The sequence below is a fragment of the Phlebotomus papatasi genome, chromosome 1, assembly GCF_024763615.1.
Source record: "Phlebotomus papatasi isolate M1 chromosome 1, Ppap_2.1, whole genome shotgun sequence".
NCBI classification, from domain to species: Eukaryota; Metazoa; Arthropoda; class Insecta; order Diptera; family Psychodidae; genus Phlebotomus; species Phlebotomus papatasi.
Genome location: NC_077222.1, coordinates 61,204,526 through 61,228,129, shown reverse-complemented (window position 1 = coordinate 61,228,129; position 23,604 = coordinate 61,204,526). Strand labels below are relative to the sequence as shown.

The 23,604-nt window shown below is 31.3% G+C and overlaps 1 protein-coding gene across 1 annotated transcript in view; it reads right to left on the bottom strand.

The window, feature by feature from the left end:
- The window catches only part of LOC129809586 (mitogen-activated protein kinase kinase kinase 11-like), a 44,423-nt gene that overhangs the window by 14,938 nt on the left and 5,881 nt on the right, over positions 1 to 23,604 (bottom strand). The window contains exons 2-7 of the mRNA XM_055859535.1: positions 15,773 to 15,935; positions 15,522 to 15,688; positions 9,849 to 10,024; positions 9,078 to 9,275; positions 8,830 to 8,980; positions 932 to 1,129 (exon numbers count right to left, since the gene is read on the bottom strand). Coding sequence (XP_055715510.1) covers positions 932 to 1,129; positions 8,830 to 8,980; positions 9,078 to 9,275; positions 9,849 to 10,024; positions 15,522 to 15,688; positions 15,773 to 15,935 — 1,053 coding nt within the window. The remainder of the gene's footprint in view (positions 1 to 931; positions 1,130 to 8,829; positions 8,981 to 9,077; positions 9,276 to 9,848; positions 10,025 to 15,521; positions 15,689 to 15,772; positions 15,936 to 23,604) is intronic.

Sequence of the window (23,604 nt, the reverse complement as noted above, 5' to 3'; positions counted from 1 at the left end):
CTTTGTTTAAAGTCACCGGAATACAGGGGATTTTTATCGGAATTGGGAGTGGTGATCTTTTCGAATTTTCTCGGAGATACCTCACTCTTAAGTGGCGGATACATTGTTACAGGACGACTTTCTCGTCCGGAATGCTCATCGCTATGATACGATGGGAGACTGTAGGAGGATGTCTCGGAAGAATCATGATTGGTCACCTCAACATCCCGCCTAAAAGTAACCGAACTCTTTCGCGATGGTGTTGAGGTATCCGTGGAGGAGTGATCACTACAGAAAGAATTAGTGCGTTCTTCCCCGAAAGATCCCTGATCTCGGATATTTGTATTGGGAAAAAAAGGAAATCGATCATCTTCCCCAACATCACGATCATTATCCATTTCCGTAAGATCAATAGACTTGGATGTTGGTTTCTTGGTGAAGAAACACTCACGTGGAAACTTTGAATCTGATCCATATCGTTGAAAACGATTATTGTAGACACTCTCCTCTTCCTCCCCATACACTGATAGATCACCACTCGATCGTGAACCAATTCTATGCTCCCGACCGTATGCCCCTCGATCAACTGATTGCGCCCCAAATTCCCCACAGTCCCGAACAAAGAGTTCATCGAGACTCTTCTGAATAGTCCGATAGAATACCCGATCGTATGGTACATCATCAACATTACCCTTAGCATTAGTCTCAGGCATTTTACTGTCTAAACTGTACTTTTTGTGATTGATAACACGAGCTGATGATGTGCTATTGCCTCTTGAATAGCTCTCATCGCTACGTATAAATCCAAAACAGCCCGATTTAGAGAATTCATTGTCCTCATCATCCTCATTCATCTCATAACTATCATGTAGCCCATGAGCATCATCTCTTCGTACTCTACCACTGTACTTTCTACAACTAATTGTATTTAAACCTTCATCATGACTTTTACCTAAAATATCATTCCGCGATGGGGTCTGTGCAACAGCCAGCGATGTCATCGCCAAGCGGGATTTATCCAAATTTGGGGCACTCTTACTGAATTGTGCCGGTGTCCACGCCGTGGGACGTAGAGCTGGCAAATGGCCTCGTTCACGCTGATGGAGGGTCGATGGACCCCAGGTTTTTCCCTTGATCACATCAGCTGGGTCTTTAAAAGTATATAACACGAACAACATTAATCCCCCATACACTTACTTTTTTTTTTACTTTGTTTTTCTCTTAACTTTCTCTTTATAATCACTCCCTCCTTTCCCATCTCTCTTTCTCACTTACTCTCCCTCTCTTTCTCTCTATACTAAGTATATACACCATCGACACGTATTTTGGATTTATGGTAGCATCTCTATTTTATTTATACAATTCTTACAATGTTCTCTCTTTTGTCCTCAATCTCCAAATGGAGCTTTTCCTCTTATTTATTTTATTTTGGTGATATATATACACTTCTTGCGAAAGTTCTGCACTTTATCTTCGCGTGGATTTAACTTGTAAGCAAAAGTTATACATTAGGTTTTGCTCTTTAAGAAAAATTCACAGTGTCCTACAACAACCCCAATCTCTAATATTATTTACAGATTTATGCTCTGAACGTTATCGCATCTTTAATTCTGTATAAAAAAAATATTTATTTTATAACGGCACGTGCACTAAATATAATGACCAGCGCACAATAACTTTTGTTTGTAAACATGTTTTCAAAATTTCCCATTCGAATGAGCGAGATGACTAGATTTAGATCTCATTCACTCTTATTGAAAAAGCAAAAACATATTTACTAAACAAAAGTTATTGTGCGTTGGGCATAATGACCGGCGCACAATAACTTTTGTTTGTAAACATGTTTTCAAAATTTCCCATGAGAATGAGTGAGAGGACTAGATCTAATATCTCACTCACTCACATTGAAATGTCAAAAACATGTTTACTAAACAATAGTTATTGTGCGTTGGGCATAATCGGCATAATGCGCTTGTCAACAAAATTATAATTGGTGTGATAATACAGACTGACAAATGCATCTTATGGCCTCTACACATTGGGAGCAATTTTTGTTAAAAATTGCTTTATTGAAGGAAATTCCCTGCAGCGTTGTAGGGGGAAACGTCAAATTTCTGTCAAAAACGCAATTTTTGACAAAAATTGCTCCCAATGTGTAGACGCCTTTAAAAGAGTTTAGAATTTATTGATCAACAGTCTTTACTTCGGACTTCAGAAACGTTTATTCCACGAGCAAATAACGATAATTTAATTTCTTTCAAAATTTGCCCAATGCACAATAACTTTTGTTTTGTAAACATGTTTTTTGCATTTCAATGAGAGAGAGTGAGATGTAAATCTGGTCATCTCGCTCACACTCATAGAAAATTTTGAAAACATATTTACAAACAAAAATTATTGTGCGCTGGACATTAATTAAAAAAAAAACATTGCAATAAATAACTCTGAGTTGGTTTGAAACTTGGTTAAATCTACCTTCTTCTTTTTATTTACCGTAAGAGTGATTATCACAGTCAATCCTGGTATTATGCACATTTTCTGGATTGAAAAAAAAACACGCGAAATGGCATTACGCATCGAGAAAATTTGCATACCCGCAGGGGCTTTCTTTTGAATAAATCTTTCCGTAGAACGAATTTCGCGCGGAGTAAAAGTAGTCAAAACAAAAAAAATTCAACTGTTTAATAGAAATGCAATAACAAACAGTACTTTTTGGCCAGAGTTCTTCAATATACATATGGTTAGAATATTTAAGAAATTTATCTTAATAAAATAAAGTTTTATTGTGAAAAAGTAGCAAAATGTTTTCAAAATTCCCGTGTCGCAAGTTAATATACATTCAGGCGTACTACAAAAATGATTTCATAAATTGACTCCCAATGGTAGGCAAATTTGCATAATTCCGTCAAGTACATAATCCCGAAGTACTTAATGTCGGGACTGAGTTCAACTGTATTGTCTTTTTTGCTCACTGTTAATCACATTTTCGTTTTATTTCTTCATTTTTTTTATATTATTTTCACTTAGTATCACAGTATATAAGATAAAGTAATTCGGTAATTAAGAATTTGCGTGAGACTTGCAATGAAAATGCATAAATTAAAGAAAAACTGTGAGCATTTGACTGTCAATGTAATTCTGTCCTTAATAATAATAATAATAATAATAATTACTTGTTTGAATTAACTGAAGCGTTATTATTCTTAAACTCAACTAATTAATTTAATCTTTATGTTTTTCACTAAATATTTAACGGAAATCTTTAAACTTTATTTATCCTAGAATTGAGAGGATAATATAATATTTTTAGTTCTGTTATATTTTATTAATTATAGAAAAACGAATATCACAAAAAAAACCATTTTGAAAGTACAGTCAAGTGTGCTAATCCGGGCGCTTCGCTATCTGGATCGTTTATGACTAATCCACTTAAAATAATATTTTTATTTTTATTTCCGTAATATAGTCACTACAGTAACATAATATAACTATTCAAGTATGAGAAAAACCAAAAATAATATTTTTATCCATTAAATAAGGAAGTGTAATCGACTCATTTCAATCTTGTGCCAGCTGGGTTCTTTACTAAAAATTTTCTAGCAGTGATATTTTCGCTAATGACAGCTGGTTGATTGAAAACATTTATTGTTTTTTTTTTCCTTGTGAAAAAAAGTATTTTAAATCCAAAGGTTTAATTAAAAGTGAATTATCGAAAAGGCGACCCAGTTAGTGCATGTAAACTTATTTCAGTATTATCATTATTTAATAAATTTTCTTTAATATTTTTGATAATTTTTTTTAATACTATGTTTCTGAATGAAACAGTGAATAATTCTATCGATTTAGAAGAAGTAAAAAAGAATTTGATCAGTCCAAAAACAAGCGTTTAAGTAGCACTCTTCGGAATACGATCCATTTACCCCACCTTACTATATGACCCTATTTTAAGTTTTTAATAGTTCAAGTAATCTAAATATTATGATCATTTTATTGTTTCCCAGACTTTTATATCTGCAAGATTTTCAAATAACTAAACATTTTGGTGTCATACTTTACAGAAAAAATGTACACAATGCCGACCGTTGGCGTATTTTTGCCTGTTATGAAATTATATTAAAACAAAAAAAAAATTAAAAAAATCATTGAATATTTAAAACTACAACATTATTTCCAAAAAAAAAAACGTTTTTGAATATTTACAATGATCAAAATATTTAAATAAATTGTACAACATTAAGAATATTAAGGATAGTAACATCCCTTAACTTTACAAAAATATATTGAAAGCGATAACATTTCGTGCATGGACCTGTACTCGATTGAAAAATTATCCTGTCGTGAGAGCGAAGAGATAAAAATTGCTTCATATTTGTCTCACGAGATAAATGTCTGTATATATAACTGACCTAAGTTTTTATTTATTCTCTTTTAATATTAATACGGAAATAAATATATTCATTATTCAATGACAAATTTTATTATTTAATGTTCCATTTTGCTGTAGAATTTCTAAATAATTTGTGATGAGAATTGCAAGAGTTTTCCCACAAACTTTTGAGCTCGTACTTCTATCTATTGATATATTTTGTGAAAATTGCAGGAAATTGCTAAACTTAGAAACTTTTACTAACAACATCAATATCGTGAGAACTTTTGTACTCCTAGCGCACTACAAATGCAATAAAATATGAAATAATACAATTTAACTAGCCAATAACACCAAACAATTTCCTCCATATGCTACATTTTGAAAGAAATTTCTCTCTGTTTTAATGGAGTTCTTGTATAACATAAGTTTTAATTTTCGTCGATATTTGACCAAAATTTGAGTAATGGTCATGGTCAATTTAAAAACGATAAAAACCTCAAGAAAGTATAGTTTACAATTTGCTTTATTTAGAAATTTTTTACTGTTCTATCCTACATGTTATGATTATAAAAAAAAGAAATATGAATAAAAGAAAAACAAATAAGAGAACATATGTAAGATTCATGATAACAAAGAAAATTCCTCGTGATTGAAAATTAAAAAAAAATCATAATGGATAAGCATCTAATTGAAATCCAAGACACGTGTAAGACAAAATGTGTGGAAAAAATAGAATGAAAATGAAATATGAATTATCTCATTTTTCTGAAAAAAAAATCACTCTCATCCACGCGAATCATGCAAAATTTCACACTCACACAAAATTTGCACATCAGAGAAACATTCCACTCTAAGTCTTGACCTAGTGTGTGCAACGTCTCATTTTCGCCTGATTAATATTCCGAGCTTTCACTCTATCGTAAAAATTTCCAGAGGCATTCTTAAGAAATTTTTCATTTTCTCGCACTGTGTCGCCTCAAATTGCTATTAAAAATGATTAAATTACACTATCTCCAATTGTGCTTTGATAATATTCTGTCGTTTTTATTTTATAATTGTTACGCTGAAATATGATGCAAAGCATAGAAAGGAGAAATATTGCATTGAATAATATTAGAGTTTTTTTTGTAGTTGCTTGTTTTTCAAGTCACTATTAAAAATTTGCTATAAATTTTTGAATATTTTCCAAACAAATATTCAATGTTTAACCCTCAATTGTCGTTTATGATACTTTAAAAAGAATGTTAAGTATCATCAAGAACTTCAATGTCACAAAAAAGACACTTTTTGTGGAACATATAAAATAGAAATTTTTGTTGTCAATATCAAAATATAATTATAATTATAAATATAAACATATTTGATCATTTCATTTTATTGATGGACGTAGTCTGAAAAAAAAACTGATAATAAAATGATTTTTTCTTGTCACACTTTATTAAAATATAATATTATTTATTTTAAGCAAAAATAGATTAAGGGTTTTTGATTGAGGGTTAGATTGAGATTAGATTGAGGGTTTTTTCTGACCCTCGATTTTTGATCTTCTCGTCCTTAAATTAAAAGGTTAAATTAAGTTATTTAATCAAGGATATGGTCTTAATTATTCCTCACGATTGCCTTCCAATTATCTATAATAATACTCTATATTTTGGGTGCTGTAAATCTAATGCTACTTTTGTAATTTTGGCAGCCTATGTTCTGAAGACGCGTACGGCTTAACGTCGATGTAGCGGAAGATTTTGCCTTTTCTTTTGGGTAAAATCAGACATTTTCTTTAATAAACGAATTAAATCTAATAAATTACTCATAATCCATATCTATTGTGACTATTTCGTAGCATCAAAGTAGGGGAGACTGGGGCAAAACTTGTCAAAAGGGTCAAAACGCATATTTAATTCTTTCACGAGCTCTGAGAAAACTTAAACGTTTTATAATGAGCATATTCTTATAGGAAATTTACTGCTCTACAACATTGCAGAAGACTATTTTCCTCTATCTCGAATGAAATGTTATTTTCGAATCATTTTCTAAAAGTCGATTTTATGGAGATTCTCAAAATTGCTGTGGCAAATTTTGTCAGTCTTCGGATAATTTGTGACGTTTTACTCTCGCAAACGTTAAAAATATCAAATAGACATATTTTTATAACAAATTTATTCTTCTACAACATTGTCGAAGATAATTTTTCTCTATCTTAACGAGAAATGTGCTTAAATTCATCTAATCAGTATTGATATTTTCAGTAAGTTAAATATCCCAAAATAGGGCTCAAAATTTCATTATTTTTTATTTTACATAATCCTTCCTTGAATCCCTTGAAACTTTTTAAGAAGCTTCATGAAGGCTATCTATAATAAAAATTTCAAGCCTCAGTCTCTTTTATTTTAGAAAATAGTGAATACCGTATAAGGATTATTCCAATTTGTTTCTGTGATAATTTTTTAGGTTTTGGCTTTCAAACTTTAAAAATTTGTGCGCTAAAGTTGATTTAGGGTAAATGAGGTAATTTGGAACCATTTACAATTTGGAACACTTCATATTTTCTCACTGACTGTTTCAGATGAGCAATGAGAAAACTAAGACTGCAAAATAGAAGAAAAAGATGATTAAGAAGAACAGGAAGAGATTTCTTCCTTTTGAATCTCTAAAACAATGAGAAAATCTCAAATATCCCAAATTGTAAATGGCTCCAAATTACCTCATTTTACCCCTATATTTTATGATAAACATTATTAATTTTTTTGCGTGTCAAATACAAACCGGATTGAAGCAAGGATTATAGATAACACACAATATTAAAACAAGAATAAAATAACTAAGGTCTTCGAAGACGAGACTGAGGAGCCTACTAGTGGTAGCAGCCCAACAAAAATCACTCTTGTTAAGGGTGTATTAATATTTAAGGATTAGCCCTACGGACAAGAAACATTGTGTACTGTGTACCCAATCAGTCTTTATGGATTCAAAATAACGGCAGGGACTAAGCTGCTGAACCGATTAATCTTATGGATTCTTTACACTAGATAAATTTATGCCCATGTTGAAAACTTTTTCCTATAATTTGAATTTAGAATTTGACTTATATCTATGGCGATATATTTTAACCCGGTAAGGACGATTGGGTCACTGGTGACCCATAGAGAAAACATTTTTTTCTATTTAAAAACAAAAAAAAAACCTTTGAAAAACATTTTTTTTTTCAAAGGTTATGTTACCCTTTAATGATAATTCTATCATTTACGACAAATTGTTAAGCAAATGAAATTGTCACAAATTACCCCATTAGAGTAAGATGGGGTAATTCAGAATGATGTTTCTTTTGGAATTTAGAAATTTTCTCATTGTTTCAGTTGGTCAAAGAAAAAAAAGAAAACCACTATGAAGTACAAGACTTTACATTCTAGAATACTACTTCGTTGTTTTATCCGTTTATCATCTAAAACTGATAGGAAATCTCAAAGTTCCAAATTAGACATGAACCCAAATTATCCTATCTTTCCTTGTCCGTTAAGAATAGACTTATAATTCTTAGACTTATAATTAGAGAAGTTCCACAAATCAATTTTCGAGGAACTAAACCAAACTTCGGACACATCTCAATATTAAAGGGAGTGCAGTGCCAAAGAAACAAGAGAATGTCGTCTCTACAAACAAAATGATATACACAATTCTTTGGGAGAATTCCGGACAGTCTAATAAGGTAGGATAAGAGACTGCGAAAAATTTAATGTCCAATATTGAAAACAAAGAAAAATATATTTTTATTCAATTTTAAGAGTATTAAAAATAATTTTACCATGAAAGAAATATGATAAATTACTTTTCCTGTGTTTTTTTTTTTGGTATTAAAAATACTGCATTTCAAATTAAGAAGTTATATGCAACGTGTCCGAAATTGGACACAGGTCTCTTGTAGAAAATAGACCAAAGTGTGCATTTTTCTTTGACATAGAGAAAAATGGTCTTTGGTAAAGGTGTAGAACGATAAATATACTACAAGAATGCGCTGATTAAACTTCTTTACCCAATTATATCAGTAATTTTTTTCATTTCCAAAATTAACAAAAGAGTAAATAAACATAAAATTATTTTTTCAATGAAAAAATAAATATTTCTTGGAGTTTATTGAACGACAATTGAGGGTTATTATTAATAAAACTTTGATAAAAGAGCGACCAGGTCACTTTCAAAGGATGAATGGATTACATCTACAATTCTCAATTTAACAAATCGTCTTTCTCGATGGATTTCCTTGGAAATCAACATTACAATAACATTCACTCTGTCTTTGTCTGAAATTTTTCTCTTTCTTCACCATTGATACACCCACAAAAGTATGATTCTCAATGACAAAATAACTTTTGTGTTTGCAATATCAACAAAAAAAAGCTAAAATAAAATGCGTGCTTCTGTTTGATAAATTGATGATTTTTTTATGAAGTTATCATATGGAATTTTTTTGTTTTAGATAAACTTACGTGCTATGGCTCTCAGTCTCGGTATTGATGGTGAACCAGGTGGTGTATCTGTCCTCAGGCGACCCTCTTCCCTAAGCGTTGTATGCTGGACAGTGATTGTATGTCGAAAATCCAGTGGAAAGGATATTTGTCCTGGTTCACGTTTAAGCAACTAACAATTGAAGTAATAAATCACTATAAGTATTTAGATAAAAGTTTCTACTGTGATGCTTCAGTAGAAGAAAATACCAATTTCTACAAAAGCTTACCTTCAATCGACTTTTACTGAATTTTCCTCGTCTTTTCTTCGGAGTTGGTGTATTTTGTGATATCATGACATTTATCTCTCTCTCGAGTAATTCCAACTCACGTGCTTGTAACTCTTGTTCACGTTTCTGCAGATTCTCCTCTTGAATCCTCTGCTGAAGTTGAACTCGTGTAAGTTCTTCCTCCTTGCATCGCAATTCCTGCATTTTTCAATATACACAAAAAAAATACCAAACAACGTCAATTGTAATCTTTCGTAATATCCCCATGATACTTTTGATATTTATTTCTGTCTTATTGAAATGTATCAAACTCTCTCTCTCTCTCTGGCAAACAAAGCATTAAAAAAACGAACTTCAAGTGTCAATTTTCTTTTTATATAAATCCACTATCATACTTTTATTATTTTTATATTGTGTAGTTACAAAAAATCCCAAACTTATCACACATAAAAAAAATAAATAAATAAAATAGAATGGAAACGAAAAGAAAATGGTGAAACACAATATATAAAAGTAAACTCAAGACTTTCCTATTGCCATCTTACCTCTTCAAAACTTTTAAACGCCTGACGGCACAAAATTGCAGCAAAAAATAAAATTTATTTCTTTATGACATATTAAATTGGGGAGATGAAGAAAAAAATAACTAAATCCCTTCAATCAATAAAGCTCCCCCTCATAATTAAAATCTTTAGATATAACTTAAATATTTATGCTCGTTATAGTTTTTTTTTTTAACAACTTCACTACTATGAAATAAAATTGTCTTACCTTCTCTTTTTTGCGCAATTCCTGAAGTACTTCAGCAATTTCCTTCTTCCACCCATCTTGCATTGTATGAAAAGATTCATGAGGAGTCTGAGTGAAGCCAGAGCGCACTATTACATCCAATTCCCGGAGAATCTCCTTGAAAGACGGTCGACTGTGAGGATCACATTCCCAACAACCTGCAAAAGATACAACAAATCTCTATTGATCCAATAATTCCAAAGATAGATTTTCTAATGAGGCTTTTACCTATATATTTGAATGTTTCAAATCAAATACGGAAATACCTTCAATCCAAAATAAATACAGAACAGAGAGGATAAATATTTCAGAGAAAAATTCCCATAGGGGACAGTGGGAAAGTTTTTGGAGTTTTGTATATTTTCAAATTGCCAATAACCGAGAAAAACTAACTGAAATTATCTTGAATAAGAATCAAGAAGTTTAGTAAAATTCATAACGAATACAAGAAAAAATCCAGCTAATTGCGTCCTTTTGGTAAACTTGTAGAAATCTAAAAATTGAAAACATTTTCAGAGAGAACAATTCTTGCAGATGGTTCACTTGCTAAGGAATCCGCCAAGACGATAACAAAAAGGCTGGCAAAATGCTCGATCGATCACGTAACTCCGATGTCTATATCTCAATAATACTTTCGCATAAATTACCGTTTACCGTTTCGTAACAGAGTTGAACTGTTTCTTAATTATCAGAAATTTTGGGGCCTTTCCAACAAGCTCAAGCTTAACCAAACGAGCTGGACGAAATGTCCGCCTGGAAAATCTCTAAAGCATATCCAAAAATGAAAAAAAAATCGCACAACAGTTCCCAAAAACATGGTTTGGGAGGAGAAGGATTACCATTTTCCAAAAACCAACCCAGTGATAATGCCATTTTCCTGTGAATTAATGTGACAATGTTGGCAATTCACAAAAAAAAGGCTTGAAAGAAGAATTGCAAATTTAGGATTAGCCAGCAATTTCTTCTTGCCTAAACCCCAATGAAAATCTGTGAGACATCTTAGTAAGAGAAATTAAAGCAGGAGTTCAGCAGTATCAGACTGTAAGGACCGTAGATGAGCTGAATATTATTATCAGATGCGTGCGGAAGCGGATTGAGCTAAAAACTCTTCATGAATTGGTCTTAAGTAGGGCAAAGTACTACTCTCCCTTCGAACGTTTATGCCTTCACTGAGAGAAATCCGAAAAAGTTAAAATAACCTTCCGGAAATGTTTATCTTACCCTGCAGTATTAATCCGAAATCGGTGTAAATATTACGCTTTTTAGGTGTATTTCATGTTAATTCTACGCTTAAAAAGGTGTAAAATTGACATTAAAAAATGTTGATATATTTTTACACCTAAAAAGTGTTAAAGTTACGAGGAAAAAAAGTTAATCGCACCCCCGTTTTTTTCTCAGTGTTCGAATAATGTGAATTTCTTTTAAATATTTTTCCTAAGAGACTTACACATCGCTCCTTGGAAATTAGAAGGGGCCAACTCAATCTAAGCCATTTTTCAGGAGACAGCATCAAAGATTGAACTTTGTATGAATAATTATCTCAATTAAGTATGTTAATAAAAACAATTTAGTTCTTTTCTATTTGTATGAGCATTATTATAAACATCGAAACATACATATTTTTACCTTTCAAAATATGTTTTTTTTATGAGTTAGCTCTTTGTCATTCTAAATGATGCGCAAATTTTCATGAAATTAGAATGACACGGGATCAACTTGCTTGAGTTAGTCCCTTGTTTCACAAAAAATTGAACGATAAATCTATTTTGTGCCCCTTGACTTCAAACCAAACCGCGCAAGCAATCAAAGAGTAGAATTTTGAAAAACTTTTGTAATTACGAAATTTAATGATTCATATCATCTGAAATTTTATTAAATTCTCTGTCTGAGTGCATTAAAATTTCAAAATCGCCAAAAAGTGAGTTGGCCCCTTGTAATTTCCAAGGAGCGACATAATTGTCTTGTAATAATCAATACTTGATAAGAATCCAACTAATATTTAATAGAAATGTGTAAGTCTCTTAGAAAAACTAAAAGAAAATTCACATTATTCGAAGGCATGAACGTTCGAAGAGAGAGAACTTTCCTCTATGCCTAAGAAATTTATTTCTGTTATACAAAATAAGGGATTAAATACAATGTATTGAAATCATTCTCATTGATAAGATTTTCTTCATATTTATGTAAAAAATTGGCATCATTCTTATTTCACTTTTGCTCTAAATCACTGAAAAATTTAATATTTTGGCTGGCGTGCATGCACGAACGCAAATGCACGAGGGGCACGAGGGTTACCCTAAAGTGTTGTTGGATAGGTTTGTATTATACAAAATACAGGGTGGCTGAAAAAAAATTTAACAACTTTCATAGCGCATAGCTGTCAAATCGCTGGTGACAGCGGTTTCATATTTTGCATAGAGTGCATTCTGATAATATTTTGTAAAACTTTTTTAAACCGTAATGAAACTCAAACGTGACAATTTAATGTCGCTTTTTTTGTTGAAAATGCGAAAGCAACTGTCATTAGGGCTCTTCAAAATCCTGAATGTAATTGTCTTAGTTCAAAAATTAATTGGATTCCCGATAAAATATCTTAGATTTGAACACCCTGATAGTTTGTACTCATCGACAAGAATCAGATTTTTATCGATTCCGTCAGGAAGCAAAAGAATTAAACATATACAGTACGAGTCAAAATTGTATCAACGATTCACAGTTTTCTATTAAAAAAAAATATTTCAGGATCTAATTTACATTTTGTTTCAAACTTTTATTTCTTTGAGAGCCCCATTTAAAGCCACAGAATGTGACTGATAATTTTTTTTTCGCAAAAAGACTAACATGTTTTTAGAGCCTTTTAACGAAAGGATACAGTGGTATAATTTTGTTCCTTGTTCTGAAACGTCAGTTTTTGGTCTATAATTTAATTTTAAGGCTTATTTACGAAAATAGGAGTGCTATATAATGGCATCCGACTGTTATAAACGCATTTATCATTATCACTTCCGGTATTTTTCACATTAGATTTTAAATAATGGTTAATTTAATTAAAAAAGAACGCTCCCATAAAGAAAAAATATATCAATAATGAATTTTGGTCCAACAAACTGGATACAAAACATTGTGGAGACCATATAGCAGTGGTCAGACTACATAGGGAAGAGTAACCACTTATCGCCATGTTTAAGAAAACCGGGAATTAATTTTATTATAACTTTTGAACCCTTATTACAAGATAACTCAAATTTTAAACAAAGTTACTTAAATGTATTGGCTGCATATTCGTGAAAACAATAGTCCTCCAATATAATCCTGGACTACTTAAAAACTGATTTTTATTAACAATGCGAAAATAACCACTTCGTCACCACTTTTTACCAGTTTTCGCCAGTTCAGTAACCACTTCTCGCCACCCACTTGGAAAGGTTTAAACTCAATTATTTTGGCCAATATTATGCAAAGAATATATTCAGTATTTCTCTTTCCTCATGATCAGCCTGTTATTACACTCTTTAAATTATTTTTCTTCACTTTTATTTGAGAAAACAAACTATAGTACTATTGCATAAAGTAAACAATCCGGATTTGACAACTGAGCATTTACGAAGTGAAGTTAGTGTCGCCTATTGAAAAGAGATGGCGACAGGTGGTAAAATCATTCGAAAATATTACCACTTTTCGCCATGCCTCATTTTTATATAAATATAATATAAAATAAAATATTAATTAACTAAATACAAATTTTATCTATTGCACAAGTGTAATTAAATATTCAATAGGGAAATTATTTATCCAAAAAGGTACATTTTGTTGATGAAAATTTGGTGACACTTAGTATATTGGGTAAGAAATATTTCATTCAATGCACTTGCTTAAAATATTCCTATAAAAAATGTTAAAAATCGTAAATTCAAAACGAATAATTACTATTTTTCGACTCTATACATAGCAGTAGTGAAAATACAAGTAACTTTGCGGATCATTTATTTCATAAATCGCGAAAAATAGCGATTTCAATATAAGCGGCGAAAAGTGGGGCACTGGCGAGAAGTGGTGATTCCACCCTATTCGTGCTTAATCCAGTGATAAAATTGAAAAATCCGGACGCCAACCAAAGTTTCTTACATATATTACGTCCAAAAGTTCACTTTCACCGGGGCCTAAACTATTGACTATCCAATAAAACTAAACAAAATCGATATCCTGAGCAACATCATTTTCAGGACACGATCATCTGAGTAATTTACTAAATCCGTTTTTACTAAACCTTCGCAGAAAGTACAGCTGAATTAAATTGGCTTGCTGGATGCCTTACGGTACGCAAAGAGATAAATTGACTTCTAAAAGGTAATTCAAATTCTCTGATAATGATATCTAATTTTTCAGTGTTATATCTACGACCTTTATTAATTTAAAATGAAAATTCTAACTTCTTTTATTTTATTGGACCAAGGGTCTAGTAGGACCTTTCAATACCGAAAATTTCATAGAACTCGAGCTACATCACGTAACATTAGCTCTTAAATTAAAATACAAATTTTCACTGGATACACTAAGTAATATAACCTAAATCCTTAAGCTATCTCTATTTTAAAATTGAGGAAATTATATAATTAAATAATTTGGACATCATATAATTTTTTCCTGACAAACATTTTCACAGCTCTCAGACTTTTAACTTGCTGTAGAAACTTGCAAAGATATTCAGGACTTGGTTAGTTATATTTTCTTGAAGTAGTTTCTCTACTAAATATTCGTGTAGTGAAAAGAAAAAAAATGTAATTATAAGTACACACTGAGAGTAATCCGAAAAAGTTAAAATAACATTCCGGAAATGTTTATTTTACCCTGCAGTATTGATCCGAAGTCGGTGTAAATATTATGCTTTTTAGGTGTATTAGGGGTTAAAGTTACCCTTTTTCATGTTAATTTTACACTTAAATAAGTGTAATTAATTATAATTATAAGTGTAATTAATTATAAGTGTAAATAATTATACACTTAAATAAGTGTAAAATTAACATTAAAAAATGTTGATATATTTTTACACCTAAAAAGTGTTAAAGTTACGAGGAAAGACAAATTTTATTGCACCCCCATTTTTTCTCAGTGTAGCAAAAAATTTACCGGTATTAAGAGATAATAACTTTGATCGCATATTTTCCATCTTTTTTCTAAAGTCTATTTAAATAAAACTAAAATCGGCTAAGAATGCATAAGAAAGGAGATATTGTGAGTGCCAAAATAGAGTTCTACCGTATACATAAAATGTATGGAGGAGATAGAGAATGTAAGATGAAAGGAGCGTTTAAATAACATTGACTCTGATTTTAGTTGAAACAAAAGTGTATCCTCACCTCACTTACTAACATTTTCTGCTAAATAATTTTTTAGTTCCGTCTAAATTGGACTAATAGTAAAGTATATAGGAGATTCTAGGATATTTAATGAAGAATTTACTGTTTTTAATTCAAAATAATTCAGTTTTATTATTGAAAACAAATTGTAATGTAGCAAATGTAATGTTTTATCAAATTTCTTAAAGTCATGGACTAAAATTCATTGCACTAAAACCCTTACTACGTATCAAGAACATAACAAATATTCATAACAGTTATAAGAAGAACATTTAAATAAAATGAGAAAGATACTTACTTTTCATGAGTTTTCCCCAAGCCTCTGGACATGTTTTCGGAATCGGTAACGCAAGTGTGTTAACAGCAACACCATAAGCGACCGACAGGGAATCAAATCCTTTGTAGGGTGTCTCCCCTGTGAGTAATTCCCACAGGAGTACACCATAACTCCAAACATCCGAAGATCTGAAAATCAATAATTCATGTCAGTTTGTGTGAAAGCCTGCAAAATGATTATTATTCTTTTAAAAGCAAAATATATTCACTCACTTTGAATATGTACCGCATTTAATAACTTCAGGTGGCATCCAAGCATAAGTTCCAGCTGCAGACATTCTTGTTGTCTTGTAAACTTCACGGGCGAGTCCAAAGTCTGTGATTTTTAGTGTTTTGTTGTGGAGATTATCGCCTTCAATTGCCTCGCTAATGAGTACTGTATGTTGGGATAGATGCACAGAACATAATGAATGTTAAATAATATAGTATTTATGAATGAAATTCACTGTTTTCCTAGCATTTGCACCATCATTACATAGAATAACCCTATTTAGTATACAGTCACATAGAGACACCAAAGTTTTTTTTCTAATACCGCATTGGGTTTCCCAGAGAATAAAATAAAATAACCCATTAACAGAAGCTTTTGATATTCAAAATAGTGGCAAAGTAATAAAATACTTGGCGAGATGCACGATTTTTTACGTTTAATGCTACATATCTTGAGATAAGGACTGCAAAAGAATTTGTCCAAATACGTTTTGCAAAAAACAATCAGAGAGCATCCTCAATATTCTTAACTTAACACTTAAGGTTCCTGTTTTGAGTCTCACGAATTTAAATGAATATTAATAGAAAGTATTTCCGAACATTATTGTGCGTTTTTTTTTCAAACACTATTTAATAAAAGAAGCATCACGCCGAAGATCGAGCTTTCAAATTTCCGAATTCTACGAAGCTTTTTTCACATCAAAACACTTCCCATAATTCACGGCTTATATTAACTAATGAATGCTTAAATTGGAACAATTATTCAGTTTTCTTTAAAAAGACTCACACCTAAAATATTCAAGGGAATATATGACTCTCTGTGAGCCCGAGTAATAAAACATGATAAAAAAGTTGCAAAAATAATTTACACATCGTAAATTAGATAAAAGATAGAGAAGGTTATAGAAATAATAAATTCATTATAACCATACATCTGCACATAATATAGTAAAAACATTTTGGTAACTATTTAAATGTAATTACCTCAAACATTATTCTAAAACAATAAATATTAGTAGAATTTTATTGGCTTGAGAAGACAATTTAGATAATTTTAGCATATAGAAGGGCATATACGTTCTCCGCAATATTATATACTCATATGTATGTATCTAAAATAAGGAAATGGATAAAGAACTAAACTGTTTTTAACCTTTTTTTTTTCAAAAGAATAAGTTTCACATATTTGAGTGAATATAATTAACGCACCTTTGGGCGTCATATTAATAAACTTTTCAATTAGATTTAACAAGCTGAACATTTACAGGGTGGCTGAAAAGAATTGCAACACGATTCAGAGCGCTTAGCTTTTAAACCTTGGTGACAGCAGGTTCTTATAATATTTTGGATAATTGGTTTTAAAAGCTTACAAAAGCATTTTCCAAAATATTTCGTGAAATTATTTTTATCGGTAGGAACGCAAACGTAACAATTTGATATAGATATATTTTGCTAAAAAGTTGGAAAGCCCGCTATCGTTAGAACTCTTCAAGACCTGATGCCTGAATATAACTGCAAAGCTTCTCAAAACACTAATCATGAATTGAGGCGCTCAGAGCAAAAAAAACTCTAAGTCGTATGCATTTCCCTATTAAAATAGCGTTTTTTTTTGCTCTGAGCTCCTCAATTGTCAAAGTAACAATGGTCTATACGACCAGTGATTAGGTATTTCCTGCCGTCTTGCCCTTTGAGGTCGGTTGTGAAGTCGGCGGCAGCCGCAAATGGTCTAAGAGGAAATAAATCTATCTATCTATCTATAATTAAACTTATCGTTTTTTTAAACATAACTTACAGGAATAGTAAAAGCACTTTTAAATGTTTCAGATAAAGGTCTGCTTCCAATTCTTTCCTGGATCAACATCCTTAAAATGAAGAATTGGAACGAAATCCGCGTCATATGCACAAAACAAATGATTTGTGAGACGTATAGATCGCATTCTACCATGAAACGAATATAGTCATTTGAGGAGAGATGGAACACCTTTTTGTATTCAATATTGCGGACATGCTTTTGACGTGAGACAAAGACGAATCTCACTGGTTTGTCATTTGAAGACTCTAAATTTAAGATATCAATATTAGAAATGCCTAGATGAAAATAGTCACTTCGAAAAATAGTATTTAAAAAAAGTTGCATTTTGAAGCATTCAAAAAAAGTGAGGGTGAGATGGAACACCCCTAATTTTAGCAAACCATTTTTATTTTATTTTATTAATTTAGAATAGAAGGGAATCGTTTTTAATTAAATATATTGAAATTTATATTAATTTTTCAGTATAAATAATTTATTTTATGAAAAATGTGGCTTATCTACTTATATGACAATTCCGCTGAGTGTATCAAGTCAGTCTTACCAGAAATTAGGGAAAATAATATCTGAGATTTACTTGAAAAGATTTTGAAGAACAGTGACCAAAATTTATCCCGGAAGTGTTGTCAAAACTATTGTGTTCCATCTCTCCTTAACCTCCAAATACACGTATTCTTATGGAGAAATAAAATTTTTGGGCATTTTTCAGACAACCCAAAAATTCGGTTTCTATTTTCTCGCACAATTTTAAAGACAGAAAGCTATAACTTGGGGTTTTTCATTAGAATGTTGACAGGCATAAATAGACCAAATTAAGTGGAGATTGAGCGTAGGGCATAGGCAGAAGGAGAAGTGGTCCATCTCTCCCACTGTTCCATCTCTCCTCGAATTAATCATATACAGATTAGTAATTAATAGAACATTTTTCTGATTTTACACTACAGAGAGGGTCGTTCAGCCACCTTTAAACGGCGGGTGATCATATGGTCGTCGAAGAAAAACTTTCTAGTCTCATCAAATACAGCACCGTGAGAATAGTGCCAAAAATTTTTTTTCCTCGTTGAAACACCCTAATGAACACTTAACGAGCCTTTTTTGTTCTTTTACATAAACAGTTGTAGGTAAAAATTCGTAAACACACAAGAAATGTTCGCAAAATTTTGTCATTTGTTCGTAAATTTTTGTCAAGCAAAAACACGAACAAATGTTTGTCAACAAACAAACAATGCTTGTCAATTGATCATGTTACGAACAATGTTTGTTAAAATTACTAACTTTTACGAACTTTTTAGTTGGTTAAACTTACTTACGAGCATTTCTGAAGTCTCCAGTAGAACTTCACAAACATTTGCGAGTAATTTTACAAAATATTTTTTCATGTGTAGCCTAATTTCCCCAAAATTGTCATTTTCATGACATGATATAGTATAATCATACAAAAAAATGGCATTGCGAGCTGCTCGAACGCCCGAGAAGAAGCTCAGCCTCATATTCCTTTTCGCAAATTTTTCTAGTGCATATAAAATTATTGTCGAATTATTTTTTTTCTATAAATCGCCACAAAACCATCTTGAAGTTGAAAATTGTTCAAGAAGAGGGTTTCAAAAAATCATTAACCTTTTTATTAATTATTTGATCAAATCGTGTGAAAATTGGGCCTTTGACCTTGAATAATCCATGATGGAGATTTTTACGGTGAAAGGTGTCTAAGAATGAAATGTTCTGCTGGACTAACTACAAAACATATCCGAAAATCATTGAAATCGCTAGGGCCAATTTTTCGTAATGTTAGAAAAACCTCATTTATGACGTATTTTAGGAGGATAGAGAACGCATGAAGGGGGAGGGGGGAAAAACAAAGAGATTAGTTTCAAGATAATGTCATTTAAGTAGGGTTCATCGAAGACCGAAAGTCGATATTTCTTACCGTTTGAATTTTATATGGGTCAAAAGACTGAAAAATGCGAAAACAGTATTTTTAAAACAGGACTACTAAAGTTACTTTACCGATTCATCAATAATTGTGACTGATGCGGTCTTGTTCGGAATTAAAAGAGTTTTCAAAAAAGTCCAAATTTGTCTAAATCCATTGAAAAATAAGCCCTCCAGGGTGGTTGACCTTTGACCTTGAATAATCCAAGATGTCGAATTAACCGGTAAAGGTGTCTAAGAACGAAATTTTCAGCTAGACTAACTATAAAACATATATATACAAAAATCATTGATGAAATCACTAGGGACAATTGTGAGATAAATCAAAAAATCATGTTTCAACAAAATTACAGTATTCAACGGAATACTGTAATACATCCAAAGTAAGTCATCTTATATCATTTTTAATGAAAAACAAATATTTAGTGCGATTGTCAGAAATGCTCATTAAAAACGCTTCTGCTTTGAAAAAAATAAAATCATCTTTTCATTCGGCTCACAACTACTACAGGAGAGATAAGACAAATACCTAATTTTAATTGCTTTGTTTAATTAAAAAAATATATTATTGTGCAAACTACGAGACCATTCGACTTTTAAAGTTGTTCTTCCCCCTCATGGAATTATATTTTGATAATAAAATATTTTGAGAATCTTTTTGATATGACTTCATTTCGAAAATTAATAATTACGTCAACTGTGTGAACTACCATAAAGATATACCGAAAAATAGACTTTCATCATGCTGTTAGTAGAGCTTTTAACAGTCTCTCAGGAGAAATTGTTGTTTGAAACATGGTTGATAGTATGAACAATAAAAGACTGATAAGAAAAGTATATCGGGTAGCGTCCTTGCTATTTTTAATGTTATCTACAAAATCATTGTCAAAAATCCGGAATATATCTGACCTTTAAAACAATTATTAGTATAGAAATACTACAAAGAACATACCAAACATTATCTGCCTTATAATGAATTTTCATTAATATTTTTCATGTTTTAAGTAAAAGTATTAATAATGAGAATTGCTGTTTGTCAAATCCCTATTGACTACTAAACATTTTTTGATACCTTTTTTTCTTATCATCATGAAGAAATTGTATTTGATTTTGCAAATCCAACAAGAAAAAATCTCATATATAGAGCATAAATGATAAACAGAGAATTTTAATTAGGTGTACAATTGCCCATTTCTTCTCGCGCCTTATCAATAGATACGGTACACTAAAAGAATGTAAAGAGTAGGTTTTTTTTGTCAAATTGTGACAAACTCTTCTGAAGAGAAAAACAGATTTCAAATGGATTCATTTCATGTGGTTTTTCGGTTTTATATTCATATTAGAGAAAGAGTCTCCAGAGTGAGATGTAATACTCTCGACACGTGTTCACCAGAACTTTGAACGATGGCAATATCCACTTTCATCATTAATTAATTGTTGCGACATTCACATGGTGTGTCTGTGTGTTGAGATTCCCGCAAGAGAAAGAACTCGCGACGGAGCCTTTGTTGTGTACCCAAATGACTCGCGAACGCGCGATAGAATGAGAGTGGCGCTATAGCAATTTTAACTTAATAGGGTGCAAAATCTTGATACAGGGGTACTAAGGAACCCTATATATCGTTTAATTTACTAATAATCAAAATATTCAAAATTATTTAACATGATTTAAAATTAGCACTATATTATCGAGCAGAATAAAATAAATTTAATCAATAGGGAACCGCAATTCAGACTGCAATTCTGAAATAATTCTAGTTATGACTATTCTGAAAAAATATTGTCATATTAACAAGAAAATTTTCTAAAACGATTTCTTGCCATATGAAAAGTAAGAAAAAGTTTCTCCAAAATAGTTAGCAAAATCCTTTTCACAAAATTTTAACAAAACCACTTGTCCGCTTAATAAAACTTGTTTTTTCTTTAGAATACTATAGTTCTAATCTTACAATAATTTAAAAAAAAAAACTAACTCTGCATCAACTCTGAAGAAATTGTGATTGATGTACTGAAAATACTGAAAAAAAATCCAAGTGTAACTGTACCTAATTTCGGCCAGCTTGCAATTTCGGCCATTTCTTTTGATCCTTAAATTTCCATGAATTTTTAGTTTTTACATTCTCTTGAGATTATACAATTGAAAAACAATAAGAAAAAATTTCGCCTCTACTCTGAAAAAAGTCTTGTTAAACCAACAAATGGGCTTTGTTCAAATTTTGTCAAAAGGATGTTATTTATTAATTCGACAAAAAATTTTCTCACATTTTACATGGAAAAACCACCTACTGACAAACTTTTAACAAGATTTAGTTGGCCGCCGCTTTGACAAAAATTTTCTATATTCTAGAAGATCCATCTTTATGACAAACTTGTTTTGTTACTTTGACAAGACTGTTTTTGTAAAGTATGAACGATATGATGTGAAAAAGACTTTGGAAGAATTCCAGAAGAACAAGGAATCATGTGAATTGTGAATCAAGGTGACCGAAGTACAGTAGAGTCTCTCAAATCTGAATCTCTTAAATTCGAACGCCGAGATTCAAAATGTCAATTGTGAGGTTATGTTACAAAGTTCGTATTCTAGGTGAATGAAAATCATATATATGTGCTTCTTCCTCAATGTTTACATACATTATTATCGTATAAAATGAAAAGGAAGTACATATATTACCACTAAGTCTTGTGAGAAAATACAGGAATTTGATTCAAAGCACAATTTAATCTCACACAAATTTCGTTAGTTTTGAAAAAATCGTTCGAATTTGGGAGGTGAGAAATGTCAAAAAACCCCCCAGCGTTCGAATTTAGGAGACTCTACTGTATTACCCAAAGCTATGTACATATTTTTATTCATTTATTCATTTTAAAATGTATTAATAATAACTTTAAATTGAACAATCACGATAAACTATCTAAAAGTTTCTAAGCAACATTCTTTAAAACGAAAAGTAACAAAAAATCAATTTATAATAAAAAAAATATTACATTTCAAACTTAAGACTTTGACGCTTTCTTGCAGCTATGCCGAAATTTGATACAGTTACCCTAACCCTAAAAAAATAAGATTTTGTAGTCCTCTATTGTAACCTGTGCATTAATCAATAAGTTCTATTCTATTCTTCTCTATTCTATTCTAAAGACGTCGTGAGTCACCCGTGACCCAAAAAAAAAATATTCAACTATCTAAAATTATGTTTTTCTCTAAATAGGCAGAAAAAAAATATTTTTATTCTTTAGGTCACTGTCATAAGCATAGCTAGGAAGAAGCAAAGAGGGGCTGTTGCCTTTCCTACGCGATATTCAATAAATTAAAGAAAAAACATAAAACTAAAAATAATTCAAGAATACCAAGTGCCTTGTCTAGCCCAAAATATATTTGTTAATTTTTATGAGCTTTCTTGAATACTAAAAATCATTGAAATTGGATTAAAAATGCACTACTACAATTTTAAAAACGTTCGAATTGGATTTTCATGATTTTGAGGACGTTTTTGATCAATTTTTCTCAAAGACACCTACTTATACTATGTTATCTAAGATGAGCATTTTTTAGGGAACTTTTCAAGCTTTTCACATTTGTCTTTAATAATAATAATAATAATAAAAATGCTGGTACAACATACCAAGAAGTAAGTAGGTCTTCCTGCAAGGGGAGATACGTATTATTATTTTTCTTTTACGGGATTAGATTGTCAGTCCCATGTCCCATGGAATCAAATGCAGTGAAGCTCACTGGATGCAATCCGAACACCTTTAACGCCAGAAAAGTTCCTCAGTGGACTCAAGCCCGAGACACTTGCATCATAGTGCGAGTACTTTACCAGTCGATTTTACCAAAATTGATTTAGCACTGACTTTTTTCTGAATTTTTGAAAAAGAAGCCTTTGAGAGAGACTCAAAAGAGCATTTTTCATTAAAATTTTGGAAATTGGAAAGTGATTTGGAAATGTTTTAAACTTTTAAAGAGTTTTTGGTGAAATATTTTCGTCTCTACCATTAATAGCAAAAGCTTGGGGTTCCTGGAGAGTTTTTAACGCATTTCCTAATTCTTTCATAAAAGAAAATAATTTCAACGAGGGTTTTGTTTTATTTC